Genomic DNA, 21,875 nt, shown 5'->3' with positions numbered 1-21,875 from the left:
TGCTTTGACCGACGGCCGGTCAACAAAAAAAAGCACTGGCAGTATTTTTTTGTCGCTCCCCGCCTTTTGGCAATTCCCAACATGAGGAGCCATTGTACTGTAGCATTGGGCATTTCTCAACAGGTACTTAGAAAATAGCTGTCGCGTAGGCGTAATATCGAGTCATTACTCGAGTCTCGGATAAGAGTGACTTGAATTGTATGTATACATCCAGTAAAAAGAACCCAATCAAGGGTAGGAGAAAAAAAAAAAAAGCTCGAGCTATTCTCTCCGACCTCTCGCAAATAAAATTCCCACCCCCCACTTCGCTCATATCAAAGCCTGCATCAACGTATTCGCACATCCCCCTCCTTCCCGCCTTTTTCTTTAAGGTACTTTACCTCCCGCTCAATTCTTTTTCTGCTCTTCCCTTCTTCATCCTCTTCTATCTCTTTCTCCTCTAATCATCTCCTTTCTTGAGGTATGTCTGCCATCCCAATTGCTCTACGTTGCCATTTTATCTAACAGCGCATTTTCTAGTGACTCCCTTTCCCTTCGTCACCAACTTTCAGACATCCCGTGTCTGTCCACCTTTAGCCGTCTCCTCTACTCTCACTTCCTCCTTTCACCCCAATTCTCACAATGGCTGCCAACGGTACCAACGGCGTCCACGCCGACCCTTCCTCTTGGAAGCACTACAACGAGGGTTCTTTCCTCTTCACCGTAGGTTAACCCCTAACTTGCTCGAGCGCAAGTCATCTCTGTTGGAGTCCTTATCGGGCCCTTCACTGCGACTTTGCGCCGAGGTTCCGTTTATCCCTCAGTTCAATCGCTAACAATCAACCAGTCCGAGTCCGTTGGTGAGGGTCACCCCGACAAGATCGCTGATCAGGTTTCCGACGCCATCCTCGATGCCTGCCTTCGCGAGGACCCCCTCTCCAAGGTTGCTTGTGAGACTGCCACCAAGACCGGTATGATCATGGTCTTCGGTGAGATCACCACCCAGGCCAAGCTCGACTACCAGAAGGTTGTCCGTGATGCCATCAAGGACATCGGTTACGATGACTCCGAGAAGGGTTTTGACTACAAGACCTGCAACCTGCTCGTCGCCATTGAGCAGCAGTCCCCTGACATTGCCCAGGGTCTCCACTACGAGAAGGCTCTTGAGCAGCTCGGTGCTGGTGACCAGGGTATCATGTTCGGTTATGCCACTGACGAGACCCCTGAGCTCTTCCCCCTTACTCTCCTCTTCGCTCACAAGCTCAACGCTGCCATGTCCGCTGCTCGCCGTGACGGCTCCCTTCCCTGGCTCCGACCCGACACCAAGACCCAGGTCACCATCGAGTACAAGCACGACAACGGTGCCGTTGTCCCTCAGCGCGTCCACACCGTTGTTGTCTCTGCTCAGCACTCTCCCGACATCACCACCGAGGAGCTCCGAAAGGAGATCAAGGAGAAGATCATCCAGAAGGTCATCCCCGCCAAGTACCTCAGCGATGAGACCATCTACCACATCCAGCCCTCTGGCCTCTTCATCATTGGTGGTCCCCAGGGTGATGCCGGTCTGACCGGCCGAAAGATCATCGTCGACACCTACGGTGGCTGGGGTGCCCACGGTGGTGGTGCTTTCTCCGGTAAGGATTTCTCCAAGGTCGACCGATCTGCTGCCTACGTTGGTCGATGGATCGCCAAGTCCCTGGTCAACGCTGGCCTCTGCCGACGTGCCCTTGTCCAGCTCTCCTACGCCATTGGTGTCGCTGAGCCCCTCTCCATCTACGTCGACTCTTACGGCACCTCTGAGAAGACCTCTGAGGAGCTCGTCGAGATCATCCGCAAGAACTTCGACCTCCGACCTGGTGTCATCGTCCGTGAGCTCAACCTGGACCAGCCCATCTACCTCCAGACTGCCAAGAACGGACACTTCGGTACCAACCAGAGCTTCTCCTGGGAGCAGCCTAAGCAGCTTAAATTCTAAGCTGGCTTATGATCTAGTATCAAACCACAAAAAGAGTATTCAACAGCTCTATGCATGCATCACAACAGATGTGTAATCATTTGATTTAGCAACTATAGGCGGCGTACGGTTCTCAACGAAACCTGTGTATCTCCCACCGGAAGGGAGGACGGTCGGTTTCCGGCTTTTGTTTTGTTTATAATTTCTATCCAAAACCATTTAGGTTCCACGGCTGTGGGGATTTCTTTCGCGATATACCAGGCACGGAGTGGGCGTCTTTCAACAAAGACATTTTAGGGCAAACCTGCATTTGTGAGGCGAAGCAAAAAAAAAGTCAAAAGAGACTTGCATTATAACGATACCACGACAAGGGAATGACGAAAAGACGACGCATTCACGTGAAGGCGGCGTTTTGACGAGGAAACAAAAGAACTTCAACATCTTTTTCTTTCCAGGATCTCTAGCCAAGCTGATGCAGTAGGCGGGCGAGACCAGGACGCAGTGGAGGTTGGATCGATCGCTAATTAGAAAGTCGATCTTGGAATGATAGAAGGATTCTCAAGGGCTGATGATAGATACGCCCTGTCGCTGCGAAGGCAGACGGCAGCTAGAACCAAGAAAGAAAACAAGTTACGGGAATACTCTATGAATCTCTCTCGCTTTCTGTGATATTGCTATGAACTTTGCCTACCAATGTACTGGACCCTTAAACTAAGCTCCGATGCCGGATGGGGTTGTCATGATGGCCTTGGCTGTAAAAGGAAACCCGAAACTCTCATACCCACGCGTAGTTGGTCATAATGCTGGTGGCAACGCCACGGGTTGTTACGCAATACGTATGTTATCTAAAGCTTCTCATCATGACACCTATCAACCATGAACTCACCAAAGTAATCAATTAAGAGTTTCGTGGGATAGTCAAAAACGAAGTTGTCTAAGATTTGGCTATTGATGCTCACATCAATTCCAGAATGTTCTTGGGTTACGGGAACATGCTTCGAGGAGCGAAATCTCAAGTTCAACTCCAAACCTTGTCGAGGCAGTGTAACTGCCAATCAATGGGCCTGCTGACCTGCCTTCCTCGAAACTCAGACAGATAAACTCCCGTCAGGCGTTTGCGTACAGCAGATGCTGCTTATGCCTTGGCACGAATGCAGTGTACCCAGCCAACCCCGCCAAGATGTAATGCTCAAGAAGAAACATTTGTGGTAGGCAAAAGACCGATGCCAACATGAACAGGGCTGGCAGTACATTGTTTGTCTGCTATATCGACTGTAATTTCTCGGCTTCTGTGGCTGTCACGGTTCAAGGCTCTTGTAAGCCCGAGTGAGCTCATTGGGCCAGGCCATGAGAGTAATCTGAAGTGCCAAAAGTTACCGAGAAGGAAACTTCTAGAGAGAAATTCCAGTGCGGGCCGTATCTCGGGGTGGCTTGTAGTAGCATATAGCAAGCCAACCTTGCAGTGCAAACGGCCGTATAGAATGCCATGAACTCAATGGCACGGTTGTTCGAAAAGTTGTAATAGCGAAAGCCGAAGGGGGGAAGGAAAGGCTATTTCATTGAACTCATCTCTTGTGCATGATGTCGTGTCGTACCTAGTATGGGGTGTCACAAAAGTCTAATGTGCTCTTCTGGAGGACAGTCACCAGGGCTGGGACTAGCTAAACGCGTTCAAAAGATGTTGATATTCCCGGAAGGCCTGTTCATTTTCCATTCCAGCGATCACCCCCTGCAGAGACTGAACAGTCACTAGCAGTAAACGGCCAGCTGAAATATGGAGCAATAAGCAAGAGAGTTAAGTCCGAATAGCTTGGTTTTGAAGTGTGAGACGCGGCTAAGGTTGACCATGAATGCACATTGCAAATCCTCTGAGGCTGTGCCAATCACCAAACTCACGCAAGGGCGAGCTTCCACATCTCATACCACATGGTAGGGATCTACTGGATGGCTATTGTGACGGTTGACTGGTAGTATCTATACTTGGAACTTGAGTGAATGGCCCTCAAGGCTGAAACATGTCTATAATTCGCTACTAGGAATTGTCTCGCCTGCAGCAAAGGTTGCTGAAGTTTCTTAAATGTGATGAAAGACATGGTCCCCAGTAGCCTATTCTTCATATATATCCCTGCTTGATCGGAGCTTTCTTTTTTACAGAGTGTTGTGAGACAAACATCGTGCGTATCGTTGGACACATCGAGCCAGCCTGTGCATGAGATATCAGTGGCTTGTGATGGGAAACATTGGAATAGCTTTGCTTGCATCAAGCAGGGAAGAGCACGGACGAAAAAGTATTCATACCCGTAACAAGAGTGAGGGCATGCAAACTTGTGGTGTAAATCAATAACTTCCTGCCTATTTGGAGTGATATTCGGGAGTAAGAGTATTGGGTTGGTGGATGGAATATTTTGAGGGTAGACCAGTATGTTACATCCTGTTCCTTTGCAATCGCGACTTCCCGAAATCAAGACCCCGGAAGTCTGTTCGGTGCAATAACCAGATGCTCTTCTAATGGCGCAATATGCTTGGCACCGATCGAATCGCTCTGTAGTTGCCGATGGCCTGGATCCGAGTGATGTTTGGAGGATGATATGGAACGTGTATAGACATGAAGTGGGACGCGGAACTCCGCGCTACTGACTCGACTGGAGTAGGTTGCAGCCGACTTTTCAGTTAGTAAGATAGCGAAGATAGTCTCCATTATACCGATGTTTGTTTTGCACCAGCGCGTCTGCATGTAGAAGGCCGGTGAGTTCCAACCGGGCACTTCAAAGAACAACTTTAACCTGCCAAGGCAGGTTACTCTGCCAGCTACAGATCGCTTGTCCGGCCATGTTCGGGAGATAAATATATGGTTTCTTGAGTACTAAAGAGGTAGAAAGAACTCAGTCAGTTACACTTGGCTCTCGTCGAAATGATCTGACCTCATGAGAGCCACTAGGAGAATATTTTCGGCGAATATGAAGCTGAAGAGCATGATATGAGGATGACACATATTTAGAAGCTTCTGATTTGTTTGCTTGTTGGTTTAGATCTTCGACCAACCAACTCAGGTTTGCCCGTTGAGTAAGTTATCCGGACCTATTCATCTCCTGAGCGGAAGTGTTGTTCGAGCAGTTTTCCTGGGAGGGGGCGTGTCCTCTCAAGTGCCTGTCTTGAAACACGGGAATAACATTTAACATGCTGTGTATGCATTGTTCTTTAAAGAAGTGTGTACCCATAGAGGTGGAAGGAGATCGAACCAAGCGGGACGCCAAGCCAAGAGAATCTTTTCATCGTGCATATACATCATTGTTTGTTTGAAACGGAAGACGTATGTCTAGGTGAGGCGATCAAAGAGAGCCGATCGTCTAACAGCATCGGTAGTTGTTGACGAAAGGCTATGGAGTCTTCCCGTTGGAAGCAGATCGGGCGTATTAGGACGTGAAAGAAAGCAGATACTTCATGTGCACTGCTGGTCCACGGATACTTCAGAACAAGAATATGACAGAACGGAACGGAACGGTCTCTTGTTTCCGAAAGGCGTTTCATATAGAATGTAGCAAAGGCTAGCCGCTGCATTGCTTCTCATAATGCCAATATCGAACGGTAGATAACGAGTAGCAAGGCTGGAAGAATTAGCATATTCGACATACACGGTCCAGTGAGTCAAGACCCAGCAGGCCGGATGAGAAGAGGATCGTCCCGGCACGCCATTATAGCGTAGTCACTCTGCTGGTAACTACGGTCCAGGCGCTGAAGGTTCAGAAGCGTAGAAAAGGTGCAGTTTGGAGGCGAAGAGGCCCAAGCTTGAATAGTCAACAGCACCGAGGCGATGGTTTGGCAGTCGTCACAGCTGGGATTTGGCCTAGGATCTACAGGAGAAGTAGATACCAGATGGTGCCGCCATGATTGCTACTAAGCGATAGTCGGTGACAATGACATGGGTCTTTACCTTGTTGTCAAGAAGGTCCAAAAGAAGTGACAGGCTTGTTCGGCGAACTGAGGTGTGTGTATGGATTGGATGACATGGTATTGTTTGTTTGTACAGTATAGAGGTGGTGTCCAGTCGTAGAGCTTGCCGTAGGATGATGGATGGCGTGTGACCGTTTTGGATCATGCATAGCCGTGCATAGGTACTTTGGGAACCCAGCAAGATTCCCTATTGTCGATTGTTAATGGTACATTTATCCTTGTGTTGGCTGAGGTTGGAGAATGAAAGTTGCAAGGGAGGCAGCAGCTTGGAGACCCTCAATCACTCTGTGGTGGTTGTGGAAGGCGGCGGGACTCCGTAAAAGCGGGTCTGTGCTACGGGCACTAAGCCCGAAGTGAGCTTCAATAGAGGGCAATAGACGGAAGGTGTCACCCGTGGCCGGTGCCTCGATTCAGCCCAATCGGTCGGGAACGACCTTACTTTACAGGGCAGGGAGGGGGCTATCCGACAACAATACCAAGCGCGTTTTGAGGACAATAGGAAGCTGCAAGCCGCCAAGCTACGCCTCAACAGCCACTTGACGCCTTCCGCTTTTCTACCTGCCAACCTGCCTCTCTCCCTGCTTCCTTACTTGGCCGATTATCTATGGATAGTACTTGTCGATTCGGCAAATTTTTCAGCAAGGGAGGAACTATGAAGGTGCTATACCAAGATGAGGCAATATTTTCAATACTAAGTTAGTGACCTAGGTTGTAGTAAGTGATTGATTGACTACCAACGATACCTTCAATGATCGTCACTTGTTTTATGCCGGAATTTCTCTCTCTGACGGATGCATAACTTGTTGGGCTATCCTCCTCGTGGCTGCTGCTGATCTGCTACAGTCTCACATACTACTTGAATAATCAGAACACCATAATATCGGAATACTGCATAGCATGGTAACACAACAGCAGGTCCTGTGCCATAAAGTCCTTTCATAAATCATTTGTCAAAAGGAACCTCGCATAATAGCCAACGTTTGAATACAAGCACCTGATAGTTAACGTTAACGAACAAACGCCGAAGAAGGAAATAAATAGCTATGCAGCCATCCTCAGCGTCTATCAATAGGCAATAGCATCCCGCCAACAAGCAAAAATAAGACATTACAATACACATGTTTAATGTCTTGATACACACCTATTTGTACGTACAGTACTTACATTGCCCTATCCGGTGCTAGAGTCCATCCCATTCCACGGAGATGGTATTGAGGTGGTCCTCGCGTTGGTTTCAGCCCTTTTTGCGGGTGTGGAGGGGGCGTGTATATTTATCATTCATCATCATCATCAGCCCTTTGAGGAAATGCTCACAAGAGCACATTGGGCACAATGCCGTTCAGTTCAGTCCAGAACTGAACCCGCCAGAACGGACGTAACTTTCGGCTGAGGCTCAGAGGCTGTATCCTTTGGTCGTCTTAGCCACGCCCTGCCCTCCTCGGGAACCTGCTTGTGACATATAATCTTGATGCCTCGGTTGTGTTGGTGGCTTGATCCTGGCTGAATCAGCTACAGGACTCTCTACTATACATGAGAGTCAGGTTCAGGTTCAGGTTCAGGCTGAGATTGAAGGATCCATTCATCCTCCTACCTTGAGCTATTGTAGTTGCATGGGAAATGATGGCTTACAGAGTCTCAACCAGGGTCCATGCATGTCATGTCATGTTTTCACACGCCCACCCTCTTCCCCTGCGCGGGTAGATGGGATTCTTCTACGGATCTTGTTTGCTGTTGATTGCACTATTGTGCTGTAGAAACCCGTCGCGGTTCCACGTCCAGACAATCAATCAGGTGTTGAATAGGTTCTATTCTGTATTGTCCAACACTCCATGACCAAAGTCAAGGAGATGACTCGCTTGCATGTTTCCCCCTTTTCCTGGCCTCCCTTAAGTCCAACTATATCTGAACACTCTTCCCTCCGTGAATACCAGATCCATCTCCGAATTTCTCTCTCAACTCTATCCTGTGTATCATTTCATTCTCGCGTCACCACAAGCCTAGTAAGCCAGAGACAACCCTATCATAGGTGGCGCATATCTCTCGACCACCATACTACATCGCGACCTTTCCTATTGTGTCGAGAACAAGTTCTTGTCTTCCCGTTGGCGTAAACGGCAATCTCACCGTGGAGAAAGTTTTATAAACGATCGTCCTGCCATACTGGGATATCAGGACCTCTCCGGATTAGCAGCAACCTCTTTACTCTTCCGCAAATCAGCTACCACCCGCACCCTATTCACCTAATACCTTCTTGAAAGGGCACACAAACCGGAGACACAATTATCCAAAGCTCTTCTGCTGTCATCATATCCTTCAACACACATAAAACAAACATGGACCCTCCCAACAGCACTCCTCAGCCTCAAAACCCTCAAGTCACCGTTCCCAAAGACAACACTCCTCCTCCAGCATATACCCCAAGACGTATTCCTCCTCAGATCGCTTCTTTGGTGACACAACTTCTTGAAGCACGAACTTCCATCGCCAATATGTCTGATCGTATGCAACAAGCGGAGCGTCGAGCAGTTGCCGGCAATACACTGCTTTCTGGCAACGTCTCTGATGATCAGGACGAGACATCCGAGGGTAGCTCACCAATCAGTCTACGCATCGACACATCCGTAAAGGTGTCGCGCAGCAACAACATTGTATGCTTGACAGCCACGCCTGCAGAGCAGGCCAATGCTATTGCCAGAGCGGTTGTACAGGCTCTGCATGAGGGGAGCTCTGGACGCTGTGGCATCCCAATGATTGACGAATCTGGATGCCCACGACCTCTGAAGATCGATGTCGACGCTGGCCTTGTCGTTGAAGGCACAGGCAATGTCATCGGAAGCCGAGATGTAATCGGCGAGCTCCTTCAAAAACGCAGTGTCCCTTCAGTCCGAAGACCTCGCGATGAGGATGAGGACGAGGATGAAGGCTTTATGCCGGCAAAGAGACGCCGATCAAGCCAGTAAACCAGCCAAGATACATCTTGGCATATCGGTTTTTACTTATGATCTGTTCCTATCTAATGTCTGGATAATAAGGACATGATTCCCCAGATGACTGGCGATACAGGGACGTTTATTTCTGAAAGAGGGAGACAAAATAACTCGCTGGTGTTTCTGATGAGTGTAGTGATGGAGAGAACCTGTATGCAAGCGTTTCTTGTCTGTGTTTGAGTCTCAGACTTTTGTTTCGAGATAGCGTTTTTTGAGATGAGCAGAATTTACGGCCTTTTGATGACAACTAGAGGACACATCGGGTTTGGGAAGTTGATTGTTACTTCTGCTGCAGGTATGACTTGACGGGAGGGAGGACAGTACCAATATGGAGGCAATGGATGTGAGACAGATGGGATGCCCAGATGATCAGAAGGAGCAGGTCACTGGTCTACCTAATACATATGCTTAGGTACTTGTATCACAGAAGGACTGCTGGATAAATCACCTTATCAATTCAATACCTGAAGAATTAGACCCCTTCCATTTTACCAACATCACAACCAATTTCATGTGCATTTTGTAGGATTTCAGTAGTTGAACAATAAGTTTGACCTCCCCAGGTAGATCAAAGTTCAATAGGTTCATCACAGAAGAAGAAGTCCGCAGCAACTGAACTCTAACTATCGCCAACACAGCTGTGACTCACTCGCACAAAAGGCTGCTGTGCTTTGCAAAGTAGACACAACCAGTTTCATGAGAACAAATGTAAATGAGAGTCCTTCACACCGTCTCACTCATCCCACTCGTTTCATCCAGACAACTTCAACCATCACTAGATACGACAATCCCGACAACCATGTTGACGGATAAGACCTCTTCTCGGGCTCGAGGTAGCTACAACTGTTCCCATCATGCTCTTCTTGGCAGCCCTAATATCTCCTCAGCTGCTTCATCCCATGATATCCGACCCATCATTATCTCGGGTCCTTCTGGTGTTGGCAAAGGCTCACTGATGCAAATGCTCATTGATTCCAACCCAGGCCAGTTCTCAGCAACTGTCTCTCACACAACACGCAAGCCACGCCCAGGAGAGAGGGAGGGGATTGCGTACCACTTTGTTTCTCCTGCTGTCTTCTCGGAAATGATTGCAAGGGGCCGTTTAATTGAACACACGCTCTTCAGCGGCAATTACTACGGCACAAGCAAAGATACCGTTGCCTGTCAAAAGCTTCAAGGGTCTACTGCTTTACTTGACATAGATGTCGAGGGTGTCAAGACAATCGTTGAGTCTGGAAGCTTTGATACACACAGTGTTTTTATAAAACCTCCGAGTCTCAAGACGCTTGAGGACCGACTTCGTGGCCGAGAAACGGAGACTGAAGAAATCATACAGAAGCGACTGACCCGAGCCAAAGATGAGCTTCATTATGCCGAAACTTCTGGAGTTTACGATATTGTCATCACTAATGACGATCTTGGCAAAGCGTATGAAGAACTGGAAGCATTTGCATTTGGAAGCCACAGATAAGCTGGCTACTTAGTTAGCAGTGATTGGAAGGTCAGCCACACAGGTATTGGCCTAATGCTATCAACTCGAGCACTCGGCACCAAACTACGGCCCAGTTTCTGTCTTAGCCATCGTCATCGTCTCTGAGCTTGCTCAATAGTTCGTATCTACAGCACCATTCCCGCTGTCATCACACCCTACGCTGCAGTATTCATGGCGTCTATGTTTCTATCACCAGTCAGTTGGTAAGCACAACCATTCCGATGGAATGGTAGCTTTCTGACAAATAATGCACGGGCACCCTTCTTCTTGGTCCCTTCCCAATTGTTGTCCCAGTTGAGAGGTTCGGGTCGACCAAGTGGTGTCGATCCTTTTTGTTTTCCCGATGGTCATTGACACCCGCTAATACTAGGACACTCTTGGTCTCTGGTATACTCCTTTGAACTCGACATAGTCAAATGTATCAAGTACGGATGTTGTCACTTACATCCCCATCCTTGCGTGTGACGATACTGTGGCATCCAATTGTTTGCAGGCCAAGTCTGTTCGCCAAGAATAGCCAACTGACAACTAAGCTCTTACGAATCATCATCTTGGCCAGACAGGGGCTTCTTCCAGCACTCTTCTGTTCTTTCATTCGAATCAACTCTTGGAACTGTTTATGAGAAACATGGCTGCTAGGAGAGACATAGGCACTTGGAAACAGTGGGTCCCATGGTCCAAGGAGGTATCCAGCATTTCCATATCTCAGCACGTTGGAAACAGACATGAAGTAGAAAAAAGAAGAATGGGAGATATAACGAGCCTTATCAATTTTCAGTAATTGGCTAATTGCGAAGATGGTAGGCATTGCATTTCTTCAAGTCCAAGACTCTTACCGTCTTTTTAGCAGCCAATAGACGAGGTACCCACCACAATGATCCGTGCTCGACACCGTGAGCTCTCGCCTCTCCACCAGATCTCAACTCTGTTTCTGTACTTTGTTGATGGCCGTGGCTGTATGCGCAAGGATCTGTCGTCTGTTGGTGCACTTGGTGGAGGTTTTTCTTTACTTGGAGCTGAACAGATCTTGCTTCAATCTGCTCGAGACTCACAGAGTAGCCTTTCTCAAATTCCTACAACGGTGCTCAACAGACGCCATCATTCCGTCTTGCTCATCTCATTCTCATTCTCATTCTACGACAACCGCAGCCATGGCCAATCTCACCATTCGCAATCTTACCATAAATCCGATTGACCTCATCGAGGTCGAGAGGTTTGAAGGACATCGTGTCAGAACAGGCGGTGTTCTTTCCAGTATGACAAGCTTCATGAGCAGTTCACACAAAACACATGCGAAAGGTGATGCGATTCTCAAGGAGCAAGCATCCGTCAATATCGCTCCTTTCGAGGTCAAAGATACCGAGATCCGATCTGCCGATAAGAACAAGGAGGTTGTTCGCCTCACCTTCAAATATGAGGGTTGCAAATATGAAGTCGATATCCCAAGCCCCTCGAATAAGTCGTCTGTTATGAAGAATCTCGATGGCGGCAAACACGACTTGACTGTCGTTTACACCCCCAACGGCACTTTTCTCGCCATCTTCTCATCTGCTCAGCTTCATAGATGGATGGAAGAACTTCACGACGATTGGCCTCTTCCTTTGCTGTCCATTCCTGGCACACACAACTCACCAACATGCTTTACCGCCCTTCCTTCTGTTCGATGTCAAGCCGTGGACATTCCAGAGCAGCTCCGGAATGGCGTCCGCTTTCTTGATATTCGGGTTTCTGTAAGCCCCAGCAGTGATGATCTTGCTCTTGTTCATAGTGTGTTTCCCATCTCTTTGACTGGAACCAGGTACTTTAGAGACATGGTCGAAGACATCTATAAGTTCCTCGACGAGAACACCAGCGAAACCATCATCATGAGTATCAAGCGAGAGGGTACTGGCAGAGGTAGCGACGAGCAGCTCGGTAAATACCTGAAGCACAGCTACGTTGATAAGAGGCAAGACCGCTGGTGGACTGAGCCCAGAATTCCCACTCTAGGCGGTGCTCGTGGCCGCATTATTATCGTCCGACGATTTCACTTGGATGAGGAAATGCAGAGCTCATGCTGGGATGGCTGTGGTTGGGGTATCGATGCAGGCGACTGGCCTGACAATTGCGAAGATGGAAAGGTGGGTGAAGGAGAGCATATCCACGTTCAGGATTTCTATACAGTCACCGAGAGTCAGAACATCCAGAAGAAGATCGAGTTCTGCCGCCGACAACTCGAGCGCGCTGCTGAACAGACATTTGCCCTCACTGGCTTGAATGGTCATAGAGAGGGTGCCAATCTGCCTCCGTTCATCATCAACTTTCTGACAGCAAGCAACTTCTTCAATGCTACATGTTGGCCAGAGCGCATCGCCGCCAAGGTCAACCCCTCTGTCATCGAATACCTCTGCATGTGCCATGGAGAGGAAGGCAAGGGACCCAACAAGCTCAAGATCGGCTCAGCAGCCACCGGCATCGTTGTTACTGACTGGGTAGGTCATAAAGATGACTGGGATCTGATCCGTTGCATTGTTGGAATGAATGCAAGACTGCAGCTCATGAGGTCAGCGCAGCAGTGATAGGAATGGGCGTTTGGCATTTAGATACCACGACACAAAAGTTTAGATATCATTTTTACTTGAATAGACACTTAGACATATCATTCACAATGGCAAGCACAATATTATACAGCATGGGAAAAGTCTCGATGGTTATTAAAGAATAATATTCATTGAATGGTCGTGATGTTATCTATCGGAAGAGATGTATGAAATTCTCATAACCGTGAATCTGTCAAAGCTTGTTAGCTGCAACGTTCTCCAAAATATCTCATAACAAAGAATATGAAGGGAACCAGATCAGTTCTCCAAGGTGAATAGGTTGTTCGTCACGATGAACTCGGATAAAGCTAATAATAGCGTTGTCATCATATGGTGGGGGTCGATGTGTATGAATAAAAAAGTTTTTCCTTACCATAAATGTTGGAGTGGCATTCGCGTATCTCTTGGTTTACCTACGACGGAGTCAGCATGGCCGCATCGTTTGTTGAGTGCAAGAAAGCGCAAGATGCAATCTAGTCAAGTTAGTGATGAGGTCCCAAGCATGTCGATAAGTGGTGAGTCGCGTACCAATCAATCAGAAGTTGACGTTGTGTTCATGTCCCAGAATCCGAGGATCCCGAATCAAACAGTGTGAATACAATTTTGAAATAACTCATCACGAAAGAGATGGATGTGCAAGAGAAAGAATTCTTTGTCTAGGTACCTAGATCCTCAACAGTCAGCCACCGGTTCCTCAACCAGACATCGACAAGAATCCATTTCCAAGATAGCCACGATCAGGTGACGAAGTATCAACAAGAGGTCCCACTACACACCCACCACAAGGATTTGTACGTCCTTGCTTTTCTAGGGCGGGAGGCAGCAGTACTCGTTTATGTCCGCCCGTTCGTTCAAATCTTCATCATACAGTGGCCAGGGAGAGCTCGATATGAGGAGGGCAAAGAGCATTACCTATTGACAAACGCGAGTTAGCAATTGCGGTCATGATAGAGTGAGGCAAGCAAAAGTGCGTTGTGATCTCCAGTCAGACAAGGCTGAAACTAATACAACAGTATCCACATAGTATATTAAGAATGAGGAATCCCTAAGGTGTCGTTTTGATCATCATACGGAGAGGGGGAGGAATGTGAAGAAAGAAAAAAGTGTACCAACCTTTTGAGTTTGTAGCAAAAGTTGACGCGCTCGACCGGCAAGCGCGTCCAGCAGATGGATAGCAAGAAAACTAAAACAACTGGTGACTGGTCAGTAAAGGATTCAAGACAAAGACGTCCTGCAAATGCTGAAGTCCAAAGCTTTCTCAGTGTAATTCTAGAGATTGCTAAATCACCATTGGTTGGTCTGATTTGGATTGTTCGTGTATGATGTTCATCATAAAAAGCAGACAAGAAAGCAGGAGAAGAGTAGAGTCTTACCTAGAAAAGAGCAAAGGTCATGGCTGCGCAGAATTAACAACGCTTTCGCATCGCGTGCGCGAGCCAGACCTTGAGGAATGAAGAGAAGAGGTTTTCAGCGAAGAAAGCACAAAGTCAAGAAAATTTATTGCTGGTGGAGGTTGGAATTGCTGACTGTACACATGCCCTAGTCCGGTTTGGCTCTAGCTGGACCCCGCAATCCGCCACCCGACCCCTTCCGTGTGGCGCATGATGTGGCGAATTATCACCGCCATAAAGGGTCTCAAAGCGCCCTGGATGTATGCGTTGTACTTGAACTCTCCAACCTATTTTCCAACCGAGTTGGAGTTAAAATAAAGCACAACTTCACTATGGCGTCCTTACAGGCGTTGTGGGGTCCAGCGACCCGGCAGCTCCTGCGAGTCGCCGTGGCCAAAACCACAAACGTGGTTCGGACCAAACTCGATGTGATAGCACGGCCCCTGCAAAACCATCTTACACTCAGATCCGCCAGAGTTGCTCGACAGCCGATTCACCCCGTTGCTGCTCTTCGACAGCAGAGACGCCATACCGGTCGATGGTTTTCGAGCTCCACGGCCCAGAACGTTAACCGAGTCATTCGGAGGTTCGTTAGCTCCGAGCCCAAGGCTGCTCGCTTCGACCGATCTAAGCTCCCAAGCTCCAACACTTCACGACGTGTTGCGCAGTTCTCTGGTCGAGCTCCTTTTGCCAACGCTCTCCGTCCCAATTTGACGGGCGGTGCTTTCCCCCGAAGTGCTGGTGGATATAGCCTTGGAGGAAGTGCTCGATACTTCTCCCATGGTCCGGCCGCTCCGGCCCAGGTCGTGCAGAATGTCTCTCAAGCTATGAGAGCATTCTTCCTTTCTGGCCAGAAGCTTCGCTATGATGGCCTCAGCCCTCGAGGTGATCGACAGTACCGAGCGGTTTCGCCTGTTGAAGACCAGGCCATGAACAAGCTCTCCGCCTTCTCCAACAACACCCCCGGCGCTTACGTTGACTTCAACCTCAGCCCCACCGTTACAGCTCTTAGCCCTCTTGCCGCTGCCATTCCCTTTGCCTCCGAGACCTCTGGTTTCAAGGCCGAGGCTGCTGCCGCCGGTGCTTCTCTTAACACCGAGGGTTTCCTTGATGTTCTGGCTTCTGACTTTGGCCGAGCATTACAGGATCTCAGAGCGGTCGATACCGACCTCCGGAAGCTTGCGATTTTAGGTGACCTTCCAGTTTTATTAGAAAAGCACAACACTCTTCGAGTTCGCTTCCCTGGCGTCGACGCTGAAACCATCGAGCGATTATGCGATGATCTTGGGATTCAGCGCGGTGTGGTGGGTCAAGATCCCGAGTTTGACGACGCTGCCGGTGTTCCAGTGGCCCTCAAGTTCCCATTTGCCCCTGATAGCGCCAAGCCGCAAAGTGTATCACTTCGGTCTTTGAAAGGTTATGATACCGATGAGATCTCGACTCTTGACGAGGAATATTTTGTTCACGCTGAGTGTTTGGACGAAATGACTGACAACCCGTGGTTGGCTGAGACTGACGGATACGAGACGATGTCACCCCCGGCCAGTTCAGTAGCTGGACAGTCGGAAAGCTACGAGGGTCTCGAGGGAATTTATCGCTTCCTCGAGGAATGTGACCAGGCCAAGGGAAAGGTTGGTCGAGTGAATTGATTTTGAGCGACACGATACCAGAATGCCACATGAAAATTGTTGAGCATGTACATTTAACGACCGACACTCTCTACCCCTGATGACAGTAGCTAGATTTAGTATGAACCATAACTAGCATTTTACCAATTGATTTTCCTTGAGTACATGTTAGCCGCTTGTTCTTAAGACCCGAACGCGTGATAGCCGTGATAAATGGTGATGTCTATGAATCGTTAAAGTCTTACCCGAATTTTATTGATCGAGCACAGGGATAGCCCCTATTTGTTCATCATTAGATAGTTCTATCGGGTAACTGGCTGACTTGTTCAGTCGACGCATCAGGACGTGGTTGATTTGATGAGGGGATAGCTAGGGGTTGCTGAGGCTTTGAACTGGAGCGTTTTGGATTGAAGAGGTCGGTGCGAGTAGATACATCCTGAAGAAACATTGCCATTGACAGCATCTGAGCACAACGATGCTCACATTCGATAGAAGAAGACGACATGGTGAGTTCTTTGTGTACAGTGAAAGCGATGATGTTGGCGGTAAGTTGAGGAGCTGTAAAAGTGGATGCTGTTGAACTGGTCAAGTTACCTTACCCTGTGGCAAGATTGCATTTTGGATATATCATGATTTGCTGAAAATGTCAGACTATTTTACCATAATGATACGATACAAATCAAATTACTTTTGGCAAGCTTTAGTTTAATGCTTCTACGTATTCGAAAGAGCTAGCTCCCGTCATTAATTAAAGACTCAAGCACAGTCGCGATCAGTCCAACAGAGATTTGCTTCCAGGCTCCAACGTGCACCTTGTCTTAACTTTCTAACAATACTGCGAGAAAATATATGAGCCTAAAAAGTACTACGTATGGGACTCATACCGAATTAATAATTAATTGATAAGTCGTAGAATATTACTATCGTTGTCCATCTGACGCCAATTGATGCTGCACCTATCATACCTAGTACAACCATGAAATTCTGGCGTAGTGGGAATTTCCACTCGCAACCTCCCACCCAATAACGTCTAATATGTCCAGCGAAGCAACACCTTCATAACCCCTACCGAAATCTCACAGAGGACAAAAATGTCAACATCACACCGTATCGGACAGCGTATATCTTATGATGGCGCTCTCTGCACAGTGAGATTCATCGGCGAAGTCGCAGGCACAACAGGGACATGGCTGGGTGTAGAATGGGACGACTCAGCCCGAGGCAAACATGACGGGTGTCACAAGGGCGTTCGCTATTTCACTTGTAAGATGAAACACTCAACTCCAAACAGGCTCATTCTGCCTGCGTTTGCTTTAACAAAAACTGACGGACTCTCACAGGCAAATCTAAATTCCCCACCGCTGCTTCATTTGTGCGTCCTTCTCGACCGGCTGACCCGCCGCGTCACTTCCTGGCAGCCGTCAACCACAAATATGCCGGCGAATACACGCTTCCAGACGGAAGGAGGGCAGCAGAGGAGATCATATTCTTCGGGAAGCGTGCTGAGGAGGTTGGGTTTGAGAAGATCCGCAAGAAGCAAGCCAATATTGGCGAGCTTAGTGTGGTGATCCTGGAGGACCTTCAAGTCGCCAACGCAAGAGCAGAGGACGAGAGTGAGGGAATCATCTCCAAAACGTGTCCCAAAATTACACAGCTGGATCTTAGTCGCAACCTGTTTGAGCGGCTTGACCCTGTCTTTGATATTTGCCGTGAGCTACCAAACCTCCAGCATCTTACCCTCAAGTTTGTGATATCACCCAAGAAAGGCGACCTCTTTGCTAATCGACCACAGTGGCAATCGATTTCAGGAGATTTTGGACAATAAAACTGAGAATGTTCTCAGTAACGTCAAGGAACTATCCCTGGAGGAAACAGCAATGAGTTGGGAAGAAGTTTGTCACATCGCAACAAAGTGTCCGTCGCTAGCCGCTCTTGATGCTGGATCAAACCAACTTCAATCTATCCCGGAACTAAACTACGGCACCCTTCCGTTAACTTTGACATCTATCAATCTTGAAATCAACGAGTTCAGCACGTTTGTCGATGTTAGCACTCTCACTTCACTTACTTCTTTGCGCAACATTCATCTCAAGGGAAACAACATCACTGCAATCGCACCAGAGGGCGTTGAAGGCCCAATCTTTTCAGAAAGCGTCCAGTACCTTGATGTTTCATATAACAACATTCAGTCATGGACATTCGTGGACCAGCTCCCCAAACATTTCCCTGGTTTGGTTGGATTGAGGATTGGCCACAATCCATTTTATGATGCTGCCGACGCCGATGCCAAAGCATCCTCTTCAGAAGAGTCTCACATGTTTACCATTGCTCGATTGGCTTCACTCAAATCACTCAACTTCAGTCAAGTCACACCAGCTGATCGAACAAATGCTGAAATGTTTTACCTCTCTCGGATCGGAAAGCAGCTTGCGGCTGCACCGGAAGAGGCTGAAGCAGAGGTCTTAGCGCTGCATCCCCGTTACACAGAACTATGCGAGATTTACGGCGCACCAAACATTGTACGTAGGTCAGAAGTCAATCAAGCGTTTTTGGAGGCTCGTTTGGTCACTGTTGGCTTCCATCTAGAAGGAGGCGAAGAGAAATCAACAAAGATTCCCAAGTCCTACGACATATACGCCGTCAAGGGGATTGCTGGAAAACTCTTTGGCTTGTCGCCGCTCAAACTTGGCCTTATCTGGGAAACAGGAGAATGGGATCCTGTCGCTGGCTTTGACGATCAAGAGGGTGAAAGCAGTGACGAGGAGGAAGCCGAGGAAGAGAGGGAACGTAAAGATGTCGATGCAAACGCTGCTGAGGAAGAAGAAAACACAGGCAAACCAGGAAGATGGGTTAAGAGAGAAGTTGAGCTTAAAGACGGACCCAGGCAATTGGGTTACTGCGTGGATGGCTTGGATGTCAAGATTCGTGTGGAGGCTCGATAGATGACAAAAACTTATTTGAGCTGCATATGCCTTTGTGCTTGTTTGTACTGCAGCAAACACAGTCCATGGGTCACTTCACAACTGGCAAACATTTAACCGAATGATATAAAAGAATTGCTACCCTAGGCTTATGTCTCCAACCTTTCCCAGCTAGAAACTATGATGTTCGGTATTCTTTCCTCATCACAACCACAGTAGTCATCGTCATCATGACTTTCGTCCCGAAGCCTCAGTTCTTCCTGATCAGACCCGGGGCCGAGAAGATCACGCCTACAGGCCAGATCATAGCCCAGCCCGCAACTGCTGTGCCTCTCATTCCCGCCGACCTCTTGCCTGGTTGGGTAGATGTCGTCGGCGTCCCGCGAAGTTTATCGCCAGACGAGACCAAGGACATGGGAAACCTGGGAGTCGTTCATGCAGAGCAGCATATCTACAAACTTCGATTTGCATCCGTTACTGAGGAGGAGATTCTTGCAAGCTATGAAGTGGACGAAGATACTGAGTGTACATCAATGACAATGCCAGATACTACCAACTTGAGTCCATCGGGCTCTTACGATGGTCATCAAGAAGACCAGAACCTAAGGGCATCCACCCCAGCATCATCTCAGTCTCCCACGCCCCAGAAGAAGCTCAAACCAGCCCAAGGACTCTCATCGAGCCGTCACAACCCAGAAAACCAGCAGCAACAGCCAGTCCAGCCAAAGTCTGCCCCCAAGAGAGAACCACCATCAATTTCACCCAACACCACATCTCCATCCTCACAACTACCCTCGCCATGTCGACACTGGTGTCAACAGGGAGTCTGCAAATGGGGTGCAGACTGCCACCACGAGCACACAATGCCCACCTCCTCAGCGGGTCTTGCAGAAGTTGGCCTCGCACAGTTCCCTGACTGGTGGCTTCAGGCACGGGGTGTCATACCTATGCCTCCAGAGGTGCTTCGTGCCGCGGATATAACGAGTGCTCGCCGAATGGATAAGAAATTGGCCGGCTCTATGAAGAAGAAGCCGAAGTTCAGAGGTCGTGCTAAGCGTATCGACGTGCAACTGGCGGATCTGTATGAGAATTTATCGGAGGCCGATGCGGAGGACAATCTTGAGAAGGAGTTTGAGAAGAAGCTGGCGATGGGGAATGAAGTGGTGAAAGAGCCGGAGACGCAAAATGAGGGCATCTTGATTGAACTTTGAGGCTATCACCACTATTATGGAGACGCAACAGTCTGCATTAGCCGGACATTCGGAATTTTGTATCCCCAATCATTGAATTCAGTGAGAAATCGTTTCTGTCAAACAGATACTCATCACTTATCCATAAAACAAACTGTTAGCTAGCAGTAGGTAGCTTCGTAATACGACAGCTACTTGTTATGCGTCCAAGACCCGAGAATCCGAACTAAGACAAATGAGTTGACGTCTTATTTCCGTTTTGGTTGAATATGGCTTATGCATGCAATATGACCTCTTATTCAGTGCGGCGGGTTTACGGAATACGGCATCGGGTTTATGTCATACTGAAGCTGTAATGCCGATGGATCGGAGTGGCGCATCATCATCACCGTAGTTGTGAGTCGACATCGTTGATTGATAATGATCAAAACCAGATAAAATACTTTGTCTCTGTTGAGTATAAATAAATCATTGTGTCTTCTCAAAACACCCCGCAAGACCTCCTTTACTGATATCATCAACACCAACTTCGTAACACTCTACTATACTCACTAACATGACTGAGATTCTTGGAAAGCAAGTTGGCCCTGTTGCCTACGGCCTCATGGGTAAGCGAATTCTCGTTGAAGAGAGGCGTAAGAAGCTAACAATGTATAAGGCTTCACCTGGCGTCCCGACCCAACTCCTCTAGATCAAGCTGTTGAAGCTATGCGCGCCGCCTTCAACAATGGCTGCACCCTCTGGAGCGGCGCCGAGTTCTATGGCACCCCAGAATATAACAGCATGACTCTTCTCAAGGCCTACTTCACAAAATATCCCGAGGATGCCGACAAGATCACCATAGCCATGAAGGGAACCTACGAAGCTGAGACATTTAAGCTCGACGGATCCCCTGAGAATGTTCGAAGATCCATTGATAATGTGATTGACCAGCTCGGTGGGACTAAGAAGCTTGACCTATTCGCGCCATCAAGACGAGATCACAAGGTTCCCTTTGCAACAACTCTCAGCGTCATCCAGAAGGAGTACGTCGACACTGGCAAGATTGGTGGTGTTGCTCTCTCGGAGTGTAGTGCTGCCACCATCGAAGAGGCTGCCAAGATTGTCAAGATCGGTCTCGTTGAGGTTGAGCTCAGCTTGTTTAGCACAGACATCCTACACAACGGCGTTGCTGCCGCTTGTGCAAAACATAACATCCCCATCATGGCCTACGCACCTCTCGGACGTGGCGTAAGTGTATCTGCTCCACCTAGAACTTTCACATAACTAACAACCATCACAGATGCTTACTGGCCGCTTCGCCAACAGCTCCGAGTTCCAAGGCCAGGGAATTGCTAGCTTCTTTCCTCGATTCCAACCCGAGGCTTTCCAGCACAATCTCAAGCTTGTCGAACAAGTCAAGGCTGTAGCTGAAAAGAGGAGTATCACCCCAGTACAGCTCGCCATTAACTGGGTGAGGGGTCTGAACGGCCGCAAAGGACTTCCTACTATAATCCCAGCACCTGGAGCGACCACAGCAGCCAGAATCGACGAGAATGCTCAACACATTCCGCTTTCGGAAGAAGAGATGAACACTCTGGATGAAATAGCTGATGCCTTCGAAATTTCCGGTGGACGATACCCCGATGGCGCGCCGATGGAAACTTGATGATATCTGATGCCCAGTTAGAACATATTCATAGAACTCTTATGCAACAATGAATGAGGAATGTCGTTGATATTCAGCTGTAAATTGTCCACGTGTTGCCCAAAACAAAAAAGGCATTCGGAATTGCAGAATTCATAAAAATGAATGCCATCATA

General features: G+C 48.3%; 8 protein-coding genes across 8 annotated transcripts; all 8 read left to right on the top strand.

Annotated features, from left to right (window-relative positions):
* Positions 1-340: 340 nt before the first annotated feature.
* On the top strand, positions 341-2,083 carry B0J16DRAFT_11028 (S-adenosylmethionine synthetase). The gene is made up of 3 exons (XM_046121427.1): positions 341-460; positions 520-702; positions 827-2,083. Exons 2-3 carry the CDS (start codon positions 622-624, stop codon positions 1,952-1,954), a joined length of 1,209 nt encoding a protein of 402 aa, XP_045988646.1. The 5' UTR covers positions 341-460; positions 520-621; the 3' UTR covers positions 1,955-2,083.
* A 6,134-nt stretch (positions 2,084-8,217) lies between these two features.
* Positions 8,218-8,949, top strand: B0J16DRAFT_390878 (uncharacterized protein; the record flags this gene model as incomplete). Its single annotated transcript, XM_046131903.1, has 1 exon — positions 8,218-8,949. The coding sequence occupies one exon, from the start codon at positions 8,218-8,220 to the stop codon at positions 8,842-8,844; it is 627 nt and encodes a 208-aa protein (XP_045988645.1). The 3' UTR covers positions 8,845-8,949.
* Positions 8,950-9,670: 721 nt separating this feature from the next.
* On the top strand, positions 9,671-10,342 carry B0J16DRAFT_359540 (P-loop containing nucleoside triphosphate hydrolase protein; the record flags this gene model as incomplete). Its single annotated transcript, XM_046129658.1, has 2 exons — positions 9,671-9,704; positions 9,759-10,342. The coding sequence occupies 2 exons, from the start codon at positions 9,671-9,673 to the stop codon at positions 10,340-10,342; spliced, it is 618 nt and encodes a 205-aa protein (XP_045988644.1).
* Positions 10,343-11,179: 837 nt separating this feature from the next.
* Positions 11,180-13,034, top strand: B0J16DRAFT_327212 (PLC-like phosphodiesterase). The gene has a single exon (XM_046126076.1). It carries the CDS (start codon positions 11,308-11,310, stop codon positions 12,919-12,921), a length of 1,614 nt encoding a protein of 537 aa, XP_045988643.1. The 5' UTR covers positions 11,180-11,307; the 3' UTR covers positions 12,922-13,034.
* Positions 13,035-14,665: 1,631 nt separating this feature from the next.
* Positions 14,666-15,982, top strand: B0J16DRAFT_377462 (uncharacterized protein; the record flags this gene model as incomplete). Its single annotated transcript, XM_046130846.1, has 1 exon — positions 14,666-15,982. One exon carries the CDS (start codon positions 14,666-14,668, stop codon positions 15,980-15,982), a length of 1,317 nt encoding a protein of 438 aa, XP_045988642.1.
* A 677-nt stretch (positions 15,983-16,659) lies between these two features.
* B0J16DRAFT_10926 (uncharacterized protein) lies at positions 16,660-19,008 on the top strand. The gene is made up of 3 exons (XM_046121413.1): positions 16,660-17,224; positions 17,302-17,704; positions 17,754-19,008. The coding sequence occupies exons 1-3, from the start codon at positions 17,053-17,055 to the stop codon at positions 18,901-18,903; spliced, it is 1,725 nt and encodes a 574-aa protein (XP_045988641.1). The 5' UTR covers positions 16,660-17,052; the 3' UTR covers positions 18,904-19,008.
* On the top strand, positions 19,009-20,496 carry B0J16DRAFT_10927 (uncharacterized protein). The gene has a single exon (XM_046121414.1). It carries the CDS (start codon positions 19,113-19,115, stop codon positions 20,091-20,093), a length of 981 nt encoding a protein of 326 aa, XP_045988640.1. The 5' UTR covers positions 19,009-19,112; the 3' UTR covers positions 20,094-20,496.
* A 1-nt stretch (position 20,497) lies between these two features.
* B0J16DRAFT_10928 (NADP-dependent oxidoreductase domain-containing protein) lies at positions 20,498-21,729 on the top strand. The gene is made up of 3 exons (XM_046121415.1): positions 20,498-20,680; positions 20,731-21,302; positions 21,355-21,729. Exons 1-3 carry the CDS (start codon positions 20,629-20,631, stop codon positions 21,718-21,720), a joined length of 990 nt encoding a protein of 329 aa, XP_045988639.1. The 5' UTR covers positions 20,498-20,628; the 3' UTR covers positions 21,721-21,729.
* Positions 21,730-21,875: the final 146 nt, after the last annotated feature.

The sequence above is a fragment of the Fusarium flagelliforme genome (assembly GCF_020744385.1).
Source record: "Fusarium flagelliforme strain FIESC 12 MPI-CAGE-AA-0113 chromosome Unknown B0J16scaffold_1, whole genome shotgun sequence".
Classification (NCBI taxonomy): Eukaryota; Fungi; Ascomycota; class Sordariomycetes; order Hypocreales; family Nectriaceae; genus Fusarium; species Fusarium flagelliforme.
This window is presented reverse-complemented; position numbering and strand designations above follow the sequence as displayed.

Bases quoted from the DNA above. Each gene is read 5' to 3' on its own strand.
- B0J16DRAFT_11028 (XM_046121427.1), top strand. From the start codon at position 622: ATGGCTGCCAACGGTACCAACGGCGTCCACGCCGACCCTTCCTCTTGG. The intron at 703-826 runs GTAGGTTAACCC...ACAATCAACCAG, and splicing joins AGGGTTCTTTCCTCTTCACC to TCCGAGTCCGTTGGTGAGGG.
- B0J16DRAFT_327212 (XM_046126076.1), top strand. From the start codon at position 11,308: ATGGCCGTGGCTGTATGCGCAAGGATCTGTCGTCTGTTGGTGCACTTG.
- B0J16DRAFT_10926 (XM_046121413.1), top strand. From the start codon at position 17,053: ATGTCAACATCACACCGTATCGGACAGCGTATATCTTATGATGGCGCT. The intron at 17,225-17,301 runs GTAAGATGAAAC...GGACTCTCACAG, and splicing joins GGGCGTTCGCTATTTCACTT to GCAAATCTAAATTCCCCACC. The intron at 17,705-17,753 runs GTTTGTGATATC...AATCGACCACAG, and splicing joins CTCCAGCATCTTACCCTCAA to TGGCAATCGATTTCAGGAGA.
- B0J16DRAFT_10927 (XM_046121414.1), top strand. From the start codon at position 19,113: ATGACTTTCGTCCCGAAGCCTCAGTTCTTCCTGATCAGACCCGGGGCC.
- B0J16DRAFT_10928 (XM_046121415.1), top strand. From the start codon at position 20,629: ATGACTGAGATTCTTGGAAAGCAAGTTGGCCCTGTTGCCTACGGCCTC. The intron at 20,681-20,730 runs GTAAGCGAATTC...ACAATGTATAAG, and splicing joins TGTTGCCTACGGCCTCATGG to GCTTCACCTGGCGTCCCGAC. The intron at 21,303-21,354 runs GTAAGTGTATCT...CAACCATCACAG, and splicing joins ACGCACCTCTCGGACGTGGC to ATGCTTACTGGCCGCTTCGC.